We start from the raw sequence: 21462 nt of genomic DNA, 5'->3' as shown, positions 1-21462 counted from the left end.
AAGTTATCATTGTTTTATTCATAAATATTCAAATCAAATCACTTATTTGATGAAGGAATATGATCATCTCCAGTCTAAAATTGGATTGGAGAATATCCAGTTAATGGCCAAAATCTCTTTAGAAAGATTCTGGGACTATAAATGAGACATTTGTCCCATTAATATAAATAATAATAAAATATTATTTATATTTTAAAAATAATTAATAATTAAATTAATTAAAAATTAAAAAACTAATAATTCAGAGGTGGCCAGCCACCCCAGGTGGGCCTGGGGGTGGCCGAACCACCCCTAAGGGCCATGGGGGGTGGCATCAGCCACCTCCAAGTGCCAAATACTTTATATGAATATAGAGTAATATTGTTTTGGAATCAATAATTAAATTGGGAGAACAAAATTTGAACTTAATCCCAGTTTCAAATCAAACAGATCCTTTTAGAATTATCAAGCCTCGTAAGCATCTAAATATACAATGATACACAATATATAAACATAATATACTTACGAACATAAGGACTTTTGTAGAAGGTGGCAGTCCCATTTTTCCATTCGGCAGCACTACACAAAATCAAGGAAAAACATATGATGGTGCCAATTATAATAAGAACTTGATTAATACTTGCTCCCATTATAATTTTTCCTTTACAAATGCCAAAGGATATGAAGTTTCATAAAACAAAAGGTTTAATCCATTTTATAGAGGCATCCTAACAAGCCACACTTATGCATCTCTTTCAAATTTAGTAATCATCGAATGAAAATATTCAACCAAATTCTCACATGAAGGGGTTTTCTAACACTATACGTACCATGTTATATTATACTTCTTCAATTGAACACCATTATTGTATCGTTTTCAAGATAAAGACTACCGTAATTTGAAATCTTATTTAATGCTATTGAGGAATATTATATATATAAACAATAGCTTAAGATTCAAAACTATTGGATCTGGATACAAGCCAATTTGTCCATATTGTTTATATGAAATTAATTTATATGGGACCAATGTGATAATATTGAACAATTAATAGAATTTAATTAAATTCTAAGAAAAATAGAAAAGTGATCCTTGAATTTTTATTTGTTTAAAAAATGGTCCATGGGATTCCAAAAAAAAAAAAAAAAAAGAGATATTCAGCCTTTTAAAAACAATTAGTCCTTATACAACCACTAATGGCATTCGAAACATTTGGTGTGCTAAATAGTGATGACATAGACTATTCATTTACCAACGATCTGACAACATAAGCATAAATCTCCAACTTGTCAAGCTTTAGGAAAACAAACGATGGTACGTACAAACTACCACATACAACGTTGTTATATATAGAGAAACCTTGTTCTTGTTTCTTTAAAAAGGGATGAAAAATCTGAGGGCAACAATGAGCTAGACAAAACAATAAATTATAGAGGCATCCCTTAGAAATTAATGCCTAAAGATGTATATTAGTATATATACAACCCAGTTCTCACATGAGATGAAACAGTTATCTAATACTATCATATTATATTATACTTCCTCTACTAAACACCATTATCGATCGGATCATTTCCAAGAAAAAGATTAATTATCAAGATTTAAAATTTCATTTATCATTATTGAAGATTATCATATGAACAATATATCTTATTTACGACACAAAGTTTGCCATTTCATGTAGTACGATGGCTTTCGGATGAAGCGGCTTTTAATTAAAGGCATTCACCAATTAAGTCTATTTGGTATGGGCAATGGCTTGTCACACAAGTTATCATTTGTTTTATTCATAAATATTCAAACTAATCACCTATTTGATGAATGAAGTTTGGCCTCGCTTGAAGGGGAAGAGAAGATTCTAACCTTGATCCTTGTTATATATATAGTTAGATCATCCTTCAACAGTCATCTTAAGTTGGCTAAATCTTTTTTGGTTGTAAATCATGTTTAAGTAAAATATTAATTTGTATGATTTTTTTTTTTTTTTTAAAAAAAAAATGAGCTAGCTGGCCTTTAAGGAGTATTATTTCTCTTTTGGTTATAATCTAGAAAATTTAAACGTTTATGTTGGTGTACCCAACTCCAAAGAGCTCTTAAGGCCTCTACGTCTACCTCAGGGGTTCCCCAGTTCCAACAACGTATAATACGATAAAATTTTAACCGCTTTTTAAAAGAAAAAAATTTAATTGTTTTTTTTTTTTTTTTAAAAAAAAAAATGATGTCATTTCTATAGTAATACGATAATATCATACTACATATGACATCATTTCTAAATATTTATACATTTTTATATATATTTAGAAACGATGTCGTATATTGTATGATATTATCGTATTACTATAAAAATGACATTATTTTGTTTTTTTTTTTCAAAAAAAAAACACAATTAAATTTTTTTCTTTTTAAAAGTGGTTAAAATTTTTATCGTATTATACGTTGTTGGAACTGGGGAACCCCTGAAGTAGACGTACAGGTTTTATGAGCTCTTTAAAATTTCATTTATCATTATTGAAGAATATTATTTGAACAATATATCTTAAGCAAAAAAAATTTGTCATTTCGTGCAGTATAATGGCTTTAGCTTTTGATTAAAGTTATTAACCAAGTCTATTTGGCATGGGCAATGCCTTGTCACATAAGTTATCATTTGTTTTATCCAGAAATATTCAAACTAATCACCAAACTAATCACCTATTTGATAAGTGAAGTTTGGCCTCAGTAGAAGGTGAAGAGAAGATTCTAAACATAATCCCTTGTTATATAGTGAGATCATCCCTCAACAGTTATCTTAAGTTGATTAATTCTTTTTTTTTATTGTAAATTATGTTTAACTAGGTTAATAATTGGTAATGAGTTTTTATTTTTTTTTTTTGAATGAGCTAGCTAGCTTTATAGGAGCATTATTTCTCCTTTTGGCCATAATCCTAAACTTTTTAATATTTATGTTGGTTTACCCAGCTCCAATGGCCTTATAACGCATGTCTACCTCAGGAGTTCCTCAGACCCAAACATAGCCCAATATACAACCAAATTCATTTATTAATCGAGAGTTCATAGGGCTCATCTATAACACCCAAGAGATTAAAATGAATGTTTTAAATTTTAAAGAAATAACAAAATGCATAAAATACCCATTAAGGTCAAAATAAGATAGAGTGCAGAGTAAAATGGGCTTCTGGAGGTAAGAAAGTTGGATTTTAAGCTAAAAAATGCACTCGAATACCAAATGGTGCACAAGGAACAGAGCTTTTTGGAATGAGTTTTATGCGTAATTCTGGTACTCGTAGCCGAAGTTACAACCAAATTACTACTAATATTGCCCAATCAGCTAACTATGGAAGGACCAAGGAGAGATATGATGAAAAAAAAAAGAAAAAAAATTGGAAAGACTTAAAAAAATCTTGATCGAAGCATCTCGGTCGATATTTGGTCGAAATCCGTTCAATAGGATATATGCAACACGTGACAGCAAGAGAGCAAAGCATGTGAAAGCAAAGCCAAGCGATCACGTTCGAACAAACAGGAGGAATCTCCATTGTCTCTTTCTCTCTCTTGCTTCCGCTTATTCTTTCTAGACTTTATATTTTGTCACAAAATTCTACATGGTATCAATGTCATTTTCAAGTGGAATATGTATTTCTAGTGCTTATGCCGCCTTCACACTCAGCCACACCCTCTTTCCAGATTCTGCTTTCGATTTAACTCATTCCACATAAAGATATACTATCCACGTGCTCACACCATTGCTCAATCAGTAAGCAAAACCCTCCCACCAACACTAAACATCATTGCTAGATTTGGAACACTACTGCAATTTTCTCCAACAACTAACCTCACTAATAGGCACAAAAGTATATGATCTTGTAATGCTTTAGTGAAATTAATTAACCGATAATTAACTTCATCGTGCTTCTCAGCCTCATTCCACAAGGAATGAAACTTATGGATCTCACCATCTCCGAAAAAAGTCTGCAGCAATAGACTTCTCACTTATAAGTAGAAATAGCTATAAATTAAACCATAATCATCGAATAATTAGAGTAAATCTAAAACATCATAACATAGATAATTTCTCAAATGTTACAATCAAAATACCAGTCATTGAAATAGATTATAGGATTACCAGCCAAAGGTAATAGTCATAAAATAACATCAAGTCTCAAAGCCTACACTTAAGAAGATAAAGCATGAAGATAATCTCTAACATGTCATGACGGGAGTCTGCTCCACCGCTCCACACATCAGCTAACCTAGGATTTAGCTCCTCAAATATAATCCTAAGCATAGTCTCCAAGAGAACTACATGTCTCTCAGGAAACATCATCTAAGCAGCTACTTCTAAAACAACACATGTTTCATAGGTGGAAAAGATATAAGAGGAAGTTCATAACTTCACCGGATATTTATAAATCACATGCAGCAACATAAGGCTACAGTTAATCATTTGATAATAATCATGTAATAGTTCAACTCTGTATGATCTGTCCAAGCCTTTAACCCTTTCTTGATAAGGTTGATGTTGTCCTGAGAAACCTGTAATACAATACCAATGCCCTAAATATTATACGCGTACCGTTCATCATTAATAGCCCGAACGAGTCATCATTCAAAATAAGTGAAATTCTATCATATCAATCATGGTAATCTATCTTGAACATGAAAGTGAAGACTTATGATTTATGTGTTAGTGTGGTGATAATGCAGCAAATGTGTCACATGAATTGTTATTATATTATAACTATTATCAATATGAATAACTTGAACTCATGACTGCTTGTAGCATTGACTCTTAATCCTGAGAGGAATGAGAAGTAGAGCTCACTTAGTTTGATATATTCATGAGTGAGATCTTTCACAATCAAAATATCAATGTACATGTTGGGTGATCACATGTAGCAATGTGGGACCACTACTCTTCAAGATGGAATGCACAATTTTTTGATTTCATCAAAGTGATATGAAATATCTCATTGAGATAAAGTTAACAGGAATTGATTATTCTGAATCTTTGGCGTAAGTGTTTTAGTAATGAGTTACTAAAATTAAATGTACTAGATGAAATATGATTTCAAAGTACAAGAATAATCAAGAGATTAAATCAGGTACTAAAGGATTAAAAGATAGTGAATTAGAGTGACAATTTTATTTATAAATTTAACTTGACTATAGATAATTTCATGGAGTGGTTAATTGCAATTATAAGGTATCACAAGGAGTTTTGATAATCAAAATAAATACTATATAGTGCAATTACAATTTTTTTGTGGAATAAATTGTAATTAATAGTAACTTAAGACAAGTCATAATCTGACATGCAAGTATCTTAGACCTATTGAACTAGTTTTAGTTTCCTCCCTTCTCAAGCTTATCATACCTTATTGGGCTTGACCTAATTACAAAAGGAGAGAAACCCTAAGTGGCCAAGTATTATAGTGGGAGTAGTTAGGTTTTTCAAGTCATACTTTAACAAGGAAACCTTGGTCCTACCTTGACTTGGAATTACATGCCTATCTAAAGGGTGCTTGTGTATGCACAAGAGCACACACTCATGATCTCATAATCAGAATTGAGGAAAAGGTTTAAAGGTCTCAAAACCCTAACCTACGTGTGTGGATTAAGTTTGGAGCAAGAGGAATCAAATCAGCCCCATCACCAAGCATAGCTACTTTCAGTTATGGCTCCTATATGCTTGTGCAAATTTTTGTTTGGCATGATCTTTTGCTATACTTTGATAACGTTTGTTCTTGGGTTTTTTATCCGCCGCATCTTTGAGATATATTCCCATCCAACCATTGTGCGGGTTTGGTGAGACGCGGCGTAATTCAACGCATATTAAACGCGCGTGACATGTCATTCGAACAGAGGTATATTTTGAATGAACAATGTGCAAATATTTGTCTATTTAAACGACCCAAATTGAAGGGAGGCCTCATATTTCTTCCCCCTTTGTCCAGCAGACTCAGAGAGAGGGCTTGATGGGTGATTTTGAGAGCAAGATATAAATGAATATATCATAAAATGCTTTTACCATGGCTATATGAGTAAATAAAGATGCATGCATATTTTTTTATCTATGATATGAGCCGTGCACTTTATGTAATTTTATGCATAACAATATATGTTGTTGAAATGTGATTTACATGACTAGAGAAAATAATTTGACGAAAAAAGGAAGTTTAGAAAAGATTTCAAAGTACAATTTTAAGATCAATTTTACAATAAAGGTTTTAAGACCAATTTTAAGATGATGAAAAGTTTTAATTAGGGTTCAAGATAAGGAATTTAAGATCAATGTTTAAAAGCGACATCATTTTTGGAATGACACAAAAAGAACTTCTAGCATTACTCGTCACCCTATTGCTCGATCACGGTTTGTAATTCTAGGAAATCACATGTTGTCGGTCTGGTACTCGGTAATGTGGTGATCACACATGGTGTCAATCTAGTGAGCGACCATGTGGAAATCCTTTGTGGCATCGATTTGGTGCTCGGTCACGGCCTTCTGAGGTCATACATGGCGTCAGTCCTTTGAGCGGTTAGGGTGTGGCCAATTTCTCCCATGATGTAGGCTTAGTACTCGGTTATGAGAAAAATCACTCTAAATCAAGAATATATGTCTAGTAAGATTTTAAAAAGAAAGGTTAGACGAGTTAAAGAGAATGATGTCGTTAATGCAAGAATATATGTAGGTGTTTGAGGTTGCAAAGTGTGTTTTATTTTAAGTTGCTTAATATTATTTGTTATCAAATATATTGAATGGTATCAATATGTACAAGTATGTGGTTTGACGTTTTGAGAATATTAGTAAAATGGTCTCTCTCGTTGATTTCAAGGAAGTATTTTACATGATGTTTTCCACAGAAGCACTTCGTTTCAAAGAAAGATTACATTCATTTTTAAGAAAGGTCAATTTTATTAAAAATAAAGAGTTAATAACCTTTTTTTTTTTTTTTTTTTTTTGCATTTTCACCTAAATTTTAATTTGTATCACAGATTATACTTGACTTGTGGGTAAATACTAATTTAAAACCTCTATTACCATTCCGTTAATCAAACTAATGGACTAACATGTTATATATAACAAAAACATACATGTCCTATATAAAAAAAAAAACATAAAACTAATTAAAAAAATCAAAACTTTAAAAGGGAAAAGACAAATTTGGGCCGGCTCGGCCATCCCATTTTGGCCATCGAGGGTGGCTGAGCAACCAAGGGCCGGAATGGGGCAGCCGCAAACAGATGGGCTCGAGAATATTGCTATATACCAAGAAGGGCAATGCAGTTTCCATTTAACCCACACTCACCAAAAGCATTTTAACAGCACAAATATACAAATTGCAACCACTAGAATACATATATACAAAAACAAGCAAGAATAAGGAGATATAGAGAAAAATGAAACCACTAGAATATTCAAATTAAGTTAATTAAAAGAATTCCACATGCAACTTAAACCAACCATGGATGATGGATACATCTCCATTCTTATCAATCCTGAGTTTTCATCGTCACTGAGGCTGCAGATTCGATTGCGCAAACTTATACAAGGCAAGAAGGTCCTCTAAACTCGGCTCTGGCTCCGGCTTATTTCCAGGACGAAGGTCGTCATCCTCCTCCTCCTCCTCCGCATCAACGCCAAAACTCCATCCGCCGCCAGCATCACCGTCGACGACGTCATCAACGCCACTCCCGCCGTCTTCAGAATCGCCGTCGTGTTCAGAATTACCGCGAACGAGTTTATTGAAACGGGGCTCTGACACGGCATAGTAGTAGTCATCAGAATCGCTACGTTTTCCTTCGAGACGTTTTTCTTGAAGGTAGCGACAGTCCAAATCTCGTCGGTTCCGATCTTCAGAAGGGCTATGGAGAAAATCAGTTGCGAGAGGTTTGGGAGTGATGGGTTGCGCCGAATGAGCACCAAGTGTTTGATAACGTGGAGAAGGCTGGAAATTATAGGACACGCGATTGGGTTTGGATAGAAGAGGACAAGCGCTGCGATTCTTTGGTGCAGAAGCCGAGCCGGAACGAGGATGGAGAATTGGGTGTTGAAAGGAAAGCGCTCTTTGCGTTGTCATCATCGATGGTTTCACTACGGCGGAGAAGTTCGACATGTCGTCTTATGTCTGTGTCGACTGCAAGAGAGGCAATGGAGCCTTGGAGGGTTTACTTAGGTTTATTAGTTTGTTTAGTGTCCTTGTCTTTTTTTTTTTTTTTCTTCTTTTTTTGGTGGCTTGGTGCTATTTTTGGTAGGTGTGTTCTGGAACATTAATTATTAATGGAATTGCGAATTTTATGGACAAAAAAATATGATTTTAAAGCAAATTGCAGAAAATTAATTGTTTAAGATTACGATTTTAAAAAATTACGATTTGAAAACATAATAAATCTGTATTTTTAAATCTCACCTAAGGAGGTAGGCTAAACTTCGATTTTAAATGGCAAATCACGATTTTGCCAAAAACTTAATTACATTTTTATAAAATCACATTTTAAAATTACTATTTTGAAATCGCATTTTTTGAAATTGCAAACCTAATTAATGGATCCTAAATGAGTAATAGCCACTTTGGTGTTACTTTTTTTTTTTTTTTTTTGACATGTTCACACAAGGGAAGGGGGAGATTCAAACTAGTGACTTCCGCTTCATTAAGCATAGTCCACAGCCGATTGAGTTACCCATTGAAAACGTCATTTTGATGTTATTGTCTAGTTATTGGAGTTAGTTTCATCTTCTATTTTTCATTCAAAAGCTTAATGGCCCCACATTAAACCTATTAGTGACTATTTTATGTCTCATATGCCATATTAATATATATTTTTAAATAAATAAATATATATATAAAAAATAAAAAAAATAAAACTAAATATGTTTTAAAAGAGAGAGAGGGGGATCTCCCCTTCCACCCATGGTGTCGGATGTCACCCCATCGATGGGTGACCGTGGGGTAGGGAAGATTCCCACAAGTAGGTTGTGATCACCCATCCACAAGTCCATCCGCTACATGGTCGAATCCACTCTGCCACCCATTAATGAAGTGACATTCAACCCTACCCCCATGTGCCGTGAGGGTGGCTCGCACCCCCCATTCCAGGTAAATGGGGTGGCGAGGCCACCCTCAAGGGTTTAGAGGTGGCCAAGCCAACCCCAAAAGGGCCATGGGTGGGTATGGCCACCTCTTTTTCTTTTTTTATGTTCTTTTTTTTTTTTTTTCTAAAAAAAAAAAAATAGAGGCATTTACGTCATTTTAATAAATTTCGTTAGAAAAAAGAAAAATTATAAAAGAAGTGATTACATTCAAAATTTTAGAAACTTGATTATGGTACATTATCAATTTTTAAACATTAGAAACAAAATCAAAAATATAGTATAACTTTCGCGCGCAAGGGGGGAGGGGGTAAAACTTTATTAAAATGTATTTTAATAAAATTTATTTCAACTTTATTCCTACTATTAAAAAAACATGTGCATCTCACATGTTCAAGGGACACATGTCACTTTTATAGACTAGGTTAAAAGGAAATTCCTCCAACCTAGTTTAGAAAAAAACTTTGTCCAAAACTTTGTCCAATGTATTTTTTGCCGGTGTTTTAATTTACATGGCATGCAATATCAACAAAAAATTGTCATCTCAACTAATTCAACCGCACACCACGGAAATTTTGAAAATTGACTTGATTTAAATTTCATTGAAAATTGGAAGACCAAAGTTATATTTTACCATATTACTCTTCAATTTCAGTTGATAAATAAATAACCCAAGCACGGAAAGGAAACGTCACTTTTTTTTTATTAAAAAAAATAAAAATTGATGAGATTAAACTAAACAAACAGGAAACCAACAAACGGAACCTTACAAAGGAAGCAAACAGGGAAACAACTAAAAGAACAAAAAGAAATTCGGAGCAAAGACCACAAGACCATGACTAAAGTCTGTTTGAAATTGTGTTGAAAACTAGAGTTTTTATTTTGCTTGACACATCTTTTTATGTATTAAAAGTACTTTTTAAGCTCTTTATAGACCTAATACCAAACAAGACTCTAAGAGTGGTCTTTGCCATTGTCTAAAGGGATCTCCTTTAGATCCAACAGCAAGAACATGGAGTTGGAAAAGCTAGCAAGAAAAGCTGCTAGAGCATTTGGCAGTAGCGCCCATTGCTAAGTTGTGTTTCTATCAATTTTAGTTGCTGTCCAACTGTTGAGGGAGTTGCTGAGACCATGAATGTATAAAGATAATAGGGACAATTCTCCAATCTGCTGTAAGGTGACTATTGAAGAGATGATAAAGGGGGAATCCCCTTGAACTAGAGCTCATCATTTCTTTTCTGTTAATGCTAAACCATTTCGGGAAACATATAATTGATCCAAACCAACAAAAATCCAAATACCACAGTGCACAAAAAGCCACTTCACCTCCCCTCTTTAATGAAGCGTAGAAATTATAGATTGACAATAAACTGACAAGACTGTAGAAATCTAAAGCTCCATTTAATTGAACAATCTCCAATGCAAGCATAAGCCCAAAGAAATCCATAGTGATCAAGAGCCATGAAGCACTACGTAATCTACTCTACTTCCCATCTCCCTATTCATTCCACTCAAGTAGTATCTGAATGGCAGCACCCAACTTAGCAACTGCTCCATGCTACTGAAAAGTATACATTTTCGACACAGAATTGTATTCCAAGAAAATGAGTTCAGAAAATATCCAATAACTTCACCAAAGGTCCAAAAGGATTGAAACTCTGTAGATTTGCAATCACTTGCATTCTCTAAAAGACATTAACAGGTTTTAGGAGAATCAGACACAAGCCGTACACCAGCTCTAAACTATGCCACTCTCGAGGACATTAACTACACCAGCATACCCAACATCATATTCTTCCAAAATCATAGTCTAGTTGTAATTCATTTGAGAAAGCACCAAAAGGTAAATTGTTTCAAAGTTAGTATCATCAACAGAACTCAACACCTCCAAAAAGTAACACTGGCCAAACTGGTAAGACTTTTTAGTACCCAAATTCTCAACCTTATTTAGCTTAATATCAGGTGCAACACTAAAAACGTTTACCTTCTTACAAGCAATTGGAACCAGATACAGTCATACAACCATGCAAAGCTCATAGTAATTTAAACAGAACCCTGGAAGTCGGAAATTCAATGATCCATTCAACAGTTCTGAGATGACAACAGCATGAAAATCAGATGTGAACCACGCAAAGCCTCCCAAGTACAGCAAGGTACCATAGTTCCACTTCAGTGTAGACCCATATATACACTGTCCAATTGCTTAAGGAGATTCTCAGATTCCTGAACCAACAGCAACTTGGAAAACTTTCTATAGATTTTCATTAAGAGAAGTAAGTTACAACCTTTCAAACTCAACTGCTGCTTTAACTTCTTGATTCATAATAGTTGTGATTTAAGACTTTGATGAACTTTGTCTTAGTGGCATCAATCCTAGTTCAATAAACTTTCCAGCTACTCCGTAGCTTTTGGATGTCAATCTCAACACACCTAAATTTCTTTCCAAATTTAGATTTTGGCTGGCTGGACAAAAGTCGACGTTGCATCCGTATATCTTATACACACACAAGCTAATATTCAGTCTATGCTCTGTCATCACCAAGAACTTTATCAACCTAATTGTTTCATTGCTTAAAACATCAAATATGCACCAATAAGATGGTGGTTCTTCATTTCTCTCATCAAATTCAAGCATCTTACTAAAATGGAGATGCACGGGACAGAGTAAGCTAAGGAGGCAAATGACCAAAACTCAGCTAAACAACCATTGTGCAACAAAACAAAAAGAACGCAATAGCAATGCAGTCTCAGTCTGCACTCAACTATTGCGACTTACACTTGAAAACACATACATATTCATGAATTCCAACACCATTAATCATTTTCCAAATTCCACATTTGGCCTTCACGCATTTTACACAAGAAACAATCCCCTAATAGAAAAAAAAAAAATCTCAAAACATTCAGCCTATTCTCTGACAACTTTGTCCTAAGTCACCAAGAATGTTACCCAACTAATTTTTTCAATGCTCAAATTATCAGATTGGATTTTGAGAAGTGGGTCGGCATTTTTTCTTCGAGTTAAAGTATCTTATTAAAATCTACACCCATGGAATCAGGAACTACGCACAATACATATGCAATACACTATCCATTTTCAGCTTACACTAGAAAAAATCAAATGGGTATATATGATTATAAGAAATTAGAGAACCTGCAATAACCAGAAAGAGAATAATTGACAGAATTGATAAAAACGCTAACATAACAAAGTGAGGAATCCACATATGGAAATAAACATATACCAAAGAAAACACAAAAACCCAAAACAAAAAAAAGAACAAAAAAAGGGAGAACTTCTAATCTTTGGTGTTGCGGAGTCGGTAGGTTATGCGGCCTCGGGACGAGTCGTAGCGACTGACCTCGACCCTGACTCTATCACCAGGGAGTATACGAATGTAATTCTTTCGGATAGCACCGGAAATGTAACCGATAAGCGTGTCTTGGTTGTCCAAGCGAACCCGAAACATGCCGTTGGGGAGCGACTCGGTGACTGACCCTTCGTGGGTCATTTTCTCTTCCTCTGTTTTCCGCGGGGAGCGGTCCGAATTGGGAGATTTGGCTAAGACGAGACGCGGGTGAATGGGCATGCGCTTGTTGGTTAAGAGTGGGTTTGGGAGACTGTGGCTTTGTGGGAGTAAAAGAGGGAATTGGGTGTTGCATAGTGGCAGAAGATGAGGGTGGAGAGTGGAGGGTTTGAGAGACATCATGGTTCGTTAAATCGTTTCTCTTTTCGAGTGTTCTAGACTTCTAGTGCAGAGGTTGGTTTTTCTGTGGACGGAAAGGAAACGAAGAGGGTTGCAGGCTTTATATGGTTTTGGGATTTTTTTATTTTTATTTTTATTTTTTATATTTTTGGTCTTTGTACCAGGCAAAATTGGTAAGGCTGGTCGGTCTGGAGTCTGTGACCTTGGACGGGTTATCTTTATTTTTATTTTATTTTAACATGTTCACACAAAAGAATGAAGAGAAGAAATTCGAATTAGTGATATCCGCTTCATAAAGCGTAGTTCACAGTCGATTGAACTACTCCTTAAAGACCTTAGAAGGATTATCTATCTTGGGTATAAGGTCTAAATGGGTATGATTAAATTCTTTAAGAAGGAAGCCATTGAGAAAAAAACTTTGAACAAGGACCCTAATACTCTACCCTAATCTCGTACCGTACCGTATTAGGTACGATACGGGATATTTTGAGGATTTCTTTAATACGTGCGTACAAATAGGGTTTATGGTTTTTCTTTTATATATATATGTTATGATGTAACTCTGAATTATTAAGAGTAAAATATAGCCATCTTTATGTGAACGTAAGCACATTGCCAAATCACATTAAATCTGTGTTTCGACTTTTTCTCTTAATTTCAGTATCTTTTCGATTATATATTGTTCATCAATTATTGTGCACGGTAACAACAATTTTTTTCTTTTTTCTTTTTAAAAAACACTCTACATAACTTTAGTAAATGATTTTTTTTTTTTTTTTTTTTTATTGACCTCAATGTGATTTGATACAAATTTTCTCCAAACTCAGTAGCTTATAAATCTGTCAGTAGCATTTCTAAAGGAATATCAACAATCAGAGAAAACTGAGAAACAGTGGATTTTGGTGCTTCCAGTCCCTTCAAAGCTGTAAAATAAGCAGATTAAAATATTCTATGATTCCCATTTTTTCACCTCTGTTGTTCGAGAAAATTATCCCAACTACCCTAATTGTTTTTTCATGTTGAAGTATCCTGATTGAATCACAAATGGATGTAAAAGGAGCCAGCTAAAGAGGCAGGGTGTCCTGGGTTCATCATAGAGGCCAAAGGGTAAACATAAGAACCAATATTTTGCACTCATTTCTGATTTCTCCACCTCTCACTAGAAAATAAATAAATAAATAAAAAATTATGGATCTGTAGAGGTCAGACTCAGAGATTTTTATTTTATTTTATTTATTTTTTGGATAAATCAGTAATGTCATTGAAAATTCAAAACGCATACAACACTTCCGGACAAACCTGCAACAAGTAAACATACAGCTAACAGTGAATGCAACTAGAACTAGCTGCGAACAGACAGAGGCAGCAAACAGGATTATAATTTAACATATGGAAACACAATGCGACAATATTTGGCTTAGTTGCTGTAAAAAACAACTACAGTACATATGTTGGAGTTTCATGTTACAACACCGAAGTCAAATTTCAAATACGAAACACTTAAAACGCCACCAAAAGAGCATTTTCGAACAAACCCCTAGTAATTCTGCACTTTGCTGCCACTCTAGTTTTAATCTCCCATTAGATGATTTGAATCAAGCCCGTCATCTGAATTGGGAATTATGCATCACTAGACACTGACACAGGCACCTTTTCATATCCTTCCAACTCTCTAAGCCTCCGAGGAAAGATGCAACGACCACCAAACTTCTGCTGCAAGTAAATGATCAAGGCGAAAAGCAAACCCCCAAGAGGAATAACAACATCCCAAGTAGAGGAGTAAAAATCTGCACCAGGATTTGCATATATGTATGAGCCATCATAGTAGTGAGCATACTTGTGAGCCCTGTAAAGATCATATGCATGCGGCAGCAACCGGACAAAAGTGTTTCCGAGGTAGAATGAACAAGAAAGACTGCTCCTTTTTGTGTTCCAGAACATGTTGAGCAGTATTTGAGGCAAAAGAAAACCGTCCAATACCAAACCAGCATAAGATTTCAAGTCTCCCCAAAGAGAACGCGGTGGGTAACTACTTGTAATGGAAGCTGAGGCCATCATAACATCATTTTCGCTGCTGTTCCACAAGTTCACCACCACAGGAACTAAAGCCCCTGCTATATATAAAGGTAAAGCCACGAAGAGAACCTTCTTCTCAGCACCCCACAAGCTCTTTTGATTTCCGTCACCCCATCTTGCTGACCATGTTTTTTGCATAAGACGGAATTGCAGCAAGAAAGCTACCATTCCAGTCACCCTAACAATCACCTGTCAAAATATTAATTAAATGATTAAATTTACTTTTTCTTATCGGCTCAGCTTAAGCTTTTGGAATAATTGTTTGATATAACGTTACCTCGTTCGCTTCAAGCCATCCGTCGCTTTCGCGCATTATGTTCCACCGGCTCGAACTCCTGAAGAACAGGGCTTCGAAGTTCAGCACAAGAGGCACCAGTTGGCCTAAAGTGAGAACTGAAAGCATGACAAGGGAGATCAAGGGAAGCACATGAGGGTGCCTTTTCACATGAAAGATCTGCAGAACCACAAAAACACACGACAGCGTGGTGGAGATAAGTACCATGACAATCTCCACATCCATCCTCCATATGGAAGATCCATCCTCGTAAGTTGCAGACAACTCTAAACGTTCGAAGTAAAGTGAATCAGATTTTTTCCGTGCGCTATTAATGCTTCCCTTGATGTAACCTCCACGCCTCGAATTTAATGAAGGGAATTGAAATTCAACAAGAATCTCACAATCCCAAGAATCATTTCTTGGTATTTGATCGTCAGAGCCAATATTTCGGCAGCCTACCATACACAAGCGTCCTGTTTCCGCATCATATATCCCTTCAGCCAAAATCTCATAGCTCTCATATGAGGTTGAAGATGCGTTAAACGGAGAAAACCCATTGTACGATTGAAGGTTTATATGGTAGCTGATATTGACTGGACCGCTGCCGCCGAGATCTGGTGCCTCCGCTTCAGAGTCTTGAGAGCTTGAGTACTCATAAAACAGAGCACCAACAGATATGGGAACTGAATAACCCCAACCGATTGTTCCTGTAGAATTTTTCACCGAGGAATCAAATCTCATGACGGAAATAGAAGACCCATTTGGGTATCTTGCCCCTTTGATTCTAGCAGGCTTCTCAGATTTCTGGCATAACTTCATGGCAGTGTCAATTTTTGTATACTCATACTTCAAGTCAGGAACCCCGGCCATTCCATTCCGAAAACTTCGAAACATGATTCTGTCGAAATAACCTTTCTCTTGCATGGTTTTGTTGGTCGAAATTTTCCCCACCATGTCACTAACATCTTTGATTGACCAGATTGCAGGAAACCTCAAGGTCAATCTTGTTGAACAATCACCCACACGAGCATTATCCCAAGATTCCTTCACGCCCGAAATTCGGCAAGCAACGATGCAGAGCTGATGCTCTGTTTCATCCCATGTTCCTTCCCCGACCAGAGTCGTTTCAGGATTGAAACTCCGGTAATAACTGACGTGGCTAGTGTCAGGAGGAAACTCCACGAGAACCCGCATCTTTTCATTCTCCTCAGAACACTCGATCATAGACATGGACATGAAACGAGGAACATATCCCATGCCTGCATCAAACGGACTGCAATTCTTTGCAGAATTGCAGCCGCTGTCGTATCGCAATTTGAACGGATGGAATCCCCCCGAGGTTACTGAGCATAATTGGTGTTCTGGGAGAGAACTAAGTGATAAACCCCGTGGAAGGCCACTTCCGTTTTTGAAATCTCCCGAAACTGGTGTGTATTTATACTTCATTTGAGGAAGCAACAATACAGAAATTTTCTCAAAGTGGGTTGGATCATTGGCAGAAGTACTCAAGCTCTCAAAAGATCCAGTTATCAAACTAGTAATACTAGTGGAACTTGTGAGATTATGGAGTTTAAGAACAGCAGAAAGATCAAGCAAATTACCTTCTTTAGTGTATGCAGAGGCTGATCCAACCATACAAAGATCTCCCTTTGATTCTGACCAAAACCCCTCCAGTTTAAAGCTTACTGAACTTCTTTTAGACGTAGAATACATGACAGTAGAATAGTATCCCTGGCGGGGATACGAGAAATGTTCCCTCCTGTTGTACTTATTGGCGTTTGGAAATGTTAAACGCCCTTTAAGCTTGAACAAGCCTGGAACTTCGGTGCCATAGACAGACAACGTGCGAAGAAGGATGGAGTTTAAGAAAGTGGACGTGAATGCATGCGGGTTTGGTTCCAGAACTGGGTTGCCGCCGGTATAGTAACCTTCATGGGAGCGTGGAAGCAGAGGAAAAAAGCTTGGGAGTGGAGCTTCATTTGGGGGGGATGGAGGGACAGTTAAAGCACAGTGACGGTTGTAATCTGGGGGTTGAGTTGCTGAGGATGAGACAGAGTTGAAAGAGAAGGTGGTTGAAAGGAGGAAAAACATGAGAAGCCATTTGTGTGAAGAGGTTGTCATTGCAGAAGAGTTCAGTTCTGCCTTCGCCATGGATTTTTTCCATGTGCTGAAGAACATTAAACAAGACCAAGTTAAGGTGCACCACTGGAGATGAGTGAAGACTCCGGGGTGGACACAGGATTTATATTGGGGGGACGAACTAAAATCGCCTCACCAATTGTACCGACTAGACGCTTCTTTCATTCCTCCCGTTAAACCATCTCTCTCCCTCGTATTGTCATACAATTAGGATAATGTGACAGTAAAAATCATTACTAATTCAAAGGCTAATTTTTATTTCCACGTCATTTTATTTGTATGGCAATCTACTCAATTGCATTACTTACTAATATTATACAATTGTCATTCAATTGAGACATTATAGTAAAAATCAAGTCTTGATTTTTTTATTTTTTTATTTTTTATTTAACAAGTGGTATCAAATGGTTGGTTTTCAACTTTTCATTATCACTTCATTAAGTTGTATGCCAATTGGATACCTATTTTCTAAATAAATTAATCAACCTAATATATATAGGATAGGTTTAAGGGGTTAATTTTCTACATAGTAATAATTTTGAAAATTCAATCCAATTGGCTTGACATTAATGCAGAATAGCTTACCATCAAAGGTGATGGTTTAATGGCCCAAAAAATTTTTTCAAGTGGTCAAGGCATGTACTAAAAAATTGCAGGACATCTTTAAATTTGGAGACAATGGGCTGCTTAGGGTCAACATTGGTGAGCTAATTCATGAATTTGAAGGGTTTAGATGGCAGATTTCATAAGGATAGTCAAGATTTGTTAAATAACTCTACTCTTTTTTTTGACATGTATGCACAAGAGGGGTAGGGGGATTCAAACTAGTGACCTCCGCTTCATTAGGCGTGGTCCTAACCGATTGAACTACCTCTTGGGGACTTAAATAACTCTACTATATAGTTGTTTAAACTCCCACATCTTTTTCCTAATATATAAAAAGTTTAAATTAATTACATCATCAATTCATTAAAAAAAAATTGCTCAATGTATTTGCCCTATCTATTGGGTATTTGGATTTTTTGAACAGAGAGAATTCAATTATTGTGAAACATGAGGGTAAATTTGTCAAAAAAAGAAAAAGAAAGTAAAAGGATAAATTTGTCCTCCTTTTTACAAAAACAGACTCATTTTCAGTTCATTTGAACCCAAAAAATCTCATTCCATCTATTTGGAGTATGTAGCGGACATCATCCACAAACCCACAAACAGAGATGCCACCACCCACAACACAAAAAATCATCACACATTTCCAATTAAATAAAAATATGGCTATAATTGTTAATGTCTTTGTAAGGGTACTTTTTTTTAAAAAAAAAAAAAAAAATGTTTTGTTGTACCGTAAAGATATAAATATTTTGTATTATAGGTTGTTTGTCTTCTGAAAACAAAATGACAGAAAGTAAAAGAGAAATTCAATCGATTAATTAATTCATGGAGAATTATTGTCCGTTGGACGTTTGATTTTGTGGATAAATTTGGGCCTTTGTTTCTTCTCCCCCAAAAGTTGGATTAGGTTAGAAAATTCTCGGAAATTTTCAGAGTCGTTGCTCAAGTCATCGTCAAGTCTCTGCTTTGGATGGATAGGAAATACTCAAAAATTAAATATGGAAAGACTAAATCAACGTCAATGGATTGGAGACTTTGAAAACTCATTCATTTCCCCCACTGTTTTCAGACCAAACAACACGCTAGTGGATTTAATATGGCCCTATTAAAGCAAATCTAACGTGGTAGCATGCCATCAAGGGTCAATCTAATGTTCAAGATATGGGATATTGTATCAATAAGTGACCAGAATTTTATGAAATTGTTGTATTAAATGTTGCAGGCTGGCTGGTGTAACTCTAGTGGTTCCAGTGATCAATTTTTGGTGGCCTTCTTTTCCTCCAAAACTGATGAATGAGATGTACAGGAAGCAACTAAAGAGAGATCAATGGAAACTCTGGATTGGGCACTATGCCCCTGGACTAGTCTATTGGTGGATGACCTTGAAGTGGTTCCCTTATTGTTCTATCTTGCAAAGACACCCTATTCTTTTTAACAAACGCTATGTAGAAACCATCCAGAAAACAAAATAGTATGAATACTCAAAATCATATATATACATAAAACAAAATAGTGTGTATATTCACAAAAATAAAACACATTGTTGAAATAAATATTGCACAAAAAACTTATCAATCTCAAAATAAATACCGCAATTGAGACCAATCTCTTTTCCGCTCAAATCCTCGGATCCAATAAATCCAAGTTTATAAAAAATATAAACAACTCATGGTTGGACATAAAATGACATGAATCTAGGATAAGTTTACACATATTTAATCTTTAACCACTTTGTTTGATAAATATGTAAATTAATGTCAATGCAAAAGTCTCATCACTCCATCACATATGCACACATGGTTGAAGTCCACACATATATAGCTCTATCACATGTCTATCTTTAACCCCTTTTTTTTTTTTTTAATAAAAATTTTAAGTCCTTATGATTCGTATGAAGCAAACATACACGAACGAAGGACAAAATATATATCTTCACATTTGCTTTGTTAACGAAAAAGAAAAATCTTTTTAATTCAATACACAAGCAAATTAACCCAAAAAAAAAAGGATTAAAAATGAGACTCATAGTGTAGAAGCAAAAAAAAAAAACCATGTAGAACATTAAAAAAAAATAGACCCCAAATCGTATAGCATCTGACACACTATTAAGAAAAATTGAGGTGTCTAAATCATGCCATTTTCAAAAAATATAATATATATATTATTTTAAAACAGGTTGCAATAACACGCTAAACAAATTGACAACCATCTTCTACGCATTAAAAGCCACAAAACAACGAAAGAAAAATAGAATCACAAACCAGAAAACATTGCCAACAGCACTGCATGACAGCAATGCGAGATGGGGCGGTACGCTTAGATTACCCATAGCAGTCGTGGCGGCAAGAAATTCAGATCCACTACTACCTCCACTCGAAACCAAATCTCGTTTGTTCACAGTATTTTTCAGATAAAAAATATTAGTCTAAACGATATTTATTACAGCCATGAAGAAAAGAAACAAAGGCTCTGATACCAATTGTTAGAATAAATCAATAATAAATCTATTCTTTCTCCATAGCATGTATAAATAAATATAACAATGTCATACATTCAATATTCTCATGACAAGCTTTCCATATCTACCTTCATGAATCTCCTATAGATGCCCAAACATATAGAAGAAAACTGTGTTTTGTGTGTGGAGGGAGACTATTACTCTTAACCCTAATTTTTACATAATGACCTAGTGAAGCTTAATGGGCAAACCTCACTTATATATAGGGTGAGAGTAAATGGCTTCCTCATGTGTCCACAAAATTGGTTCATCACATTATGGGCCCAAAATAAAAACAAATGATTATGCTAGTCCACCCAAAAGGAATAAATACAACAAGAAGTGCCAATACCTGATGAGGTAAAGCTTCCCTTTACTTGTTTAGTGATGATTTATGATCATGTGTTTTTGTGTATGCAGCATAAGGTAAGACAACAAGGGGTCTACGAATCCCTGCATAGAGACATAATAGTGCATTTTGGGAACTGGGAATTCGACCCCATGGAGATTAAGAATCCATAGCTATGTTTGCCAAGAGAAGGGCCCGGCACTGTAGCTGGAACGGCACTGTTCCAGCTACAGTGCCAACTGACACGTGGCAGAAAAACTTGACTTTTTCATCTTAATTTTTTTTTTTTTTAAAGCAAAATATTAAAAAAAAAAAAAAATGAGGGAAAAGATGGGGTGGTTCCAGCCACCCCTTGGCCAAAATGGGGTGGCCGGACCACCCCATTTTTGGCCAAGGGGGTGGCTCCTGGCCGATCTAGGGGTGGTCGAACCACCCCTGTGGCCAAGAGGGTGGTCCGGCCACCCCCTTGGCCGAAAAAAAAAAAAAAAAAAAAAAAAAAAGGGAACGGGTGCATTTGGGGGTGGCCGGACCACCCCCAAATGCACCCGTTCCCTTTTTTTTTTTTTTTGGCCAAGGGGGTGGCCGGACCACCCCCTTGGCCACAGGGGTGGTTCGACCACTCCAGATCGGCCAGGGGTGGCTCCAGTCACCCCCTTGGCCAAAAATGGGGTGGTCCGGCCACCCCGTTTTGGCCAAGGGGTGGCTGGAACCACCCCATCTTTTTCCACTTTTTTTTTTTT

The 21462-nt window shown here is 35.9% G+C and overlaps 1 protein-coding gene across 1 annotated transcript; it reads right to left on the bottom strand.

The window, feature by feature from the left end:
* Nucleotides 1–14104: 14104 nt before the first annotated feature.
* LOC132174780 (uncharacterized) lies at nt 14105–17376 on the bottom strand. Its single transcript, XM_059586457.2, has 2 exons — nt 15129–17376; nt 14105–15040 (listed from the first exon to the last, which is right to left on the bottom strand). The coding sequence occupies exons 1-2, from the start codon at nt 17304–17306 to the stop codon at nt 14396–14398; spliced, it is 2823 nt and encodes a 940-aa protein (XP_059442440.2). The 5' UTR covers nt 17307–17376; the 3' UTR covers nt 14105–14395.
* Between the last annotated feature and the right edge of the window lie 4086 nt (nt 17377–21462).

Source organism: Corylus avellana, chromosome 3 (assembly GCF_965113065.1).
Source record: "Corylus avellana chromosome 3, dhCorAvel1.hap1.2, whole genome shotgun sequence".
Classification (NCBI taxonomy): Eukaryota; Viridiplantae; Streptophyta; class Magnoliopsida; order Fagales; family Betulaceae; genus Corylus; species Corylus avellana.
The sequence above is the reverse complement of the archived record's forward strand: the minus strand, read 5'-3'. Positions and strand labels throughout refer to the sequence as shown.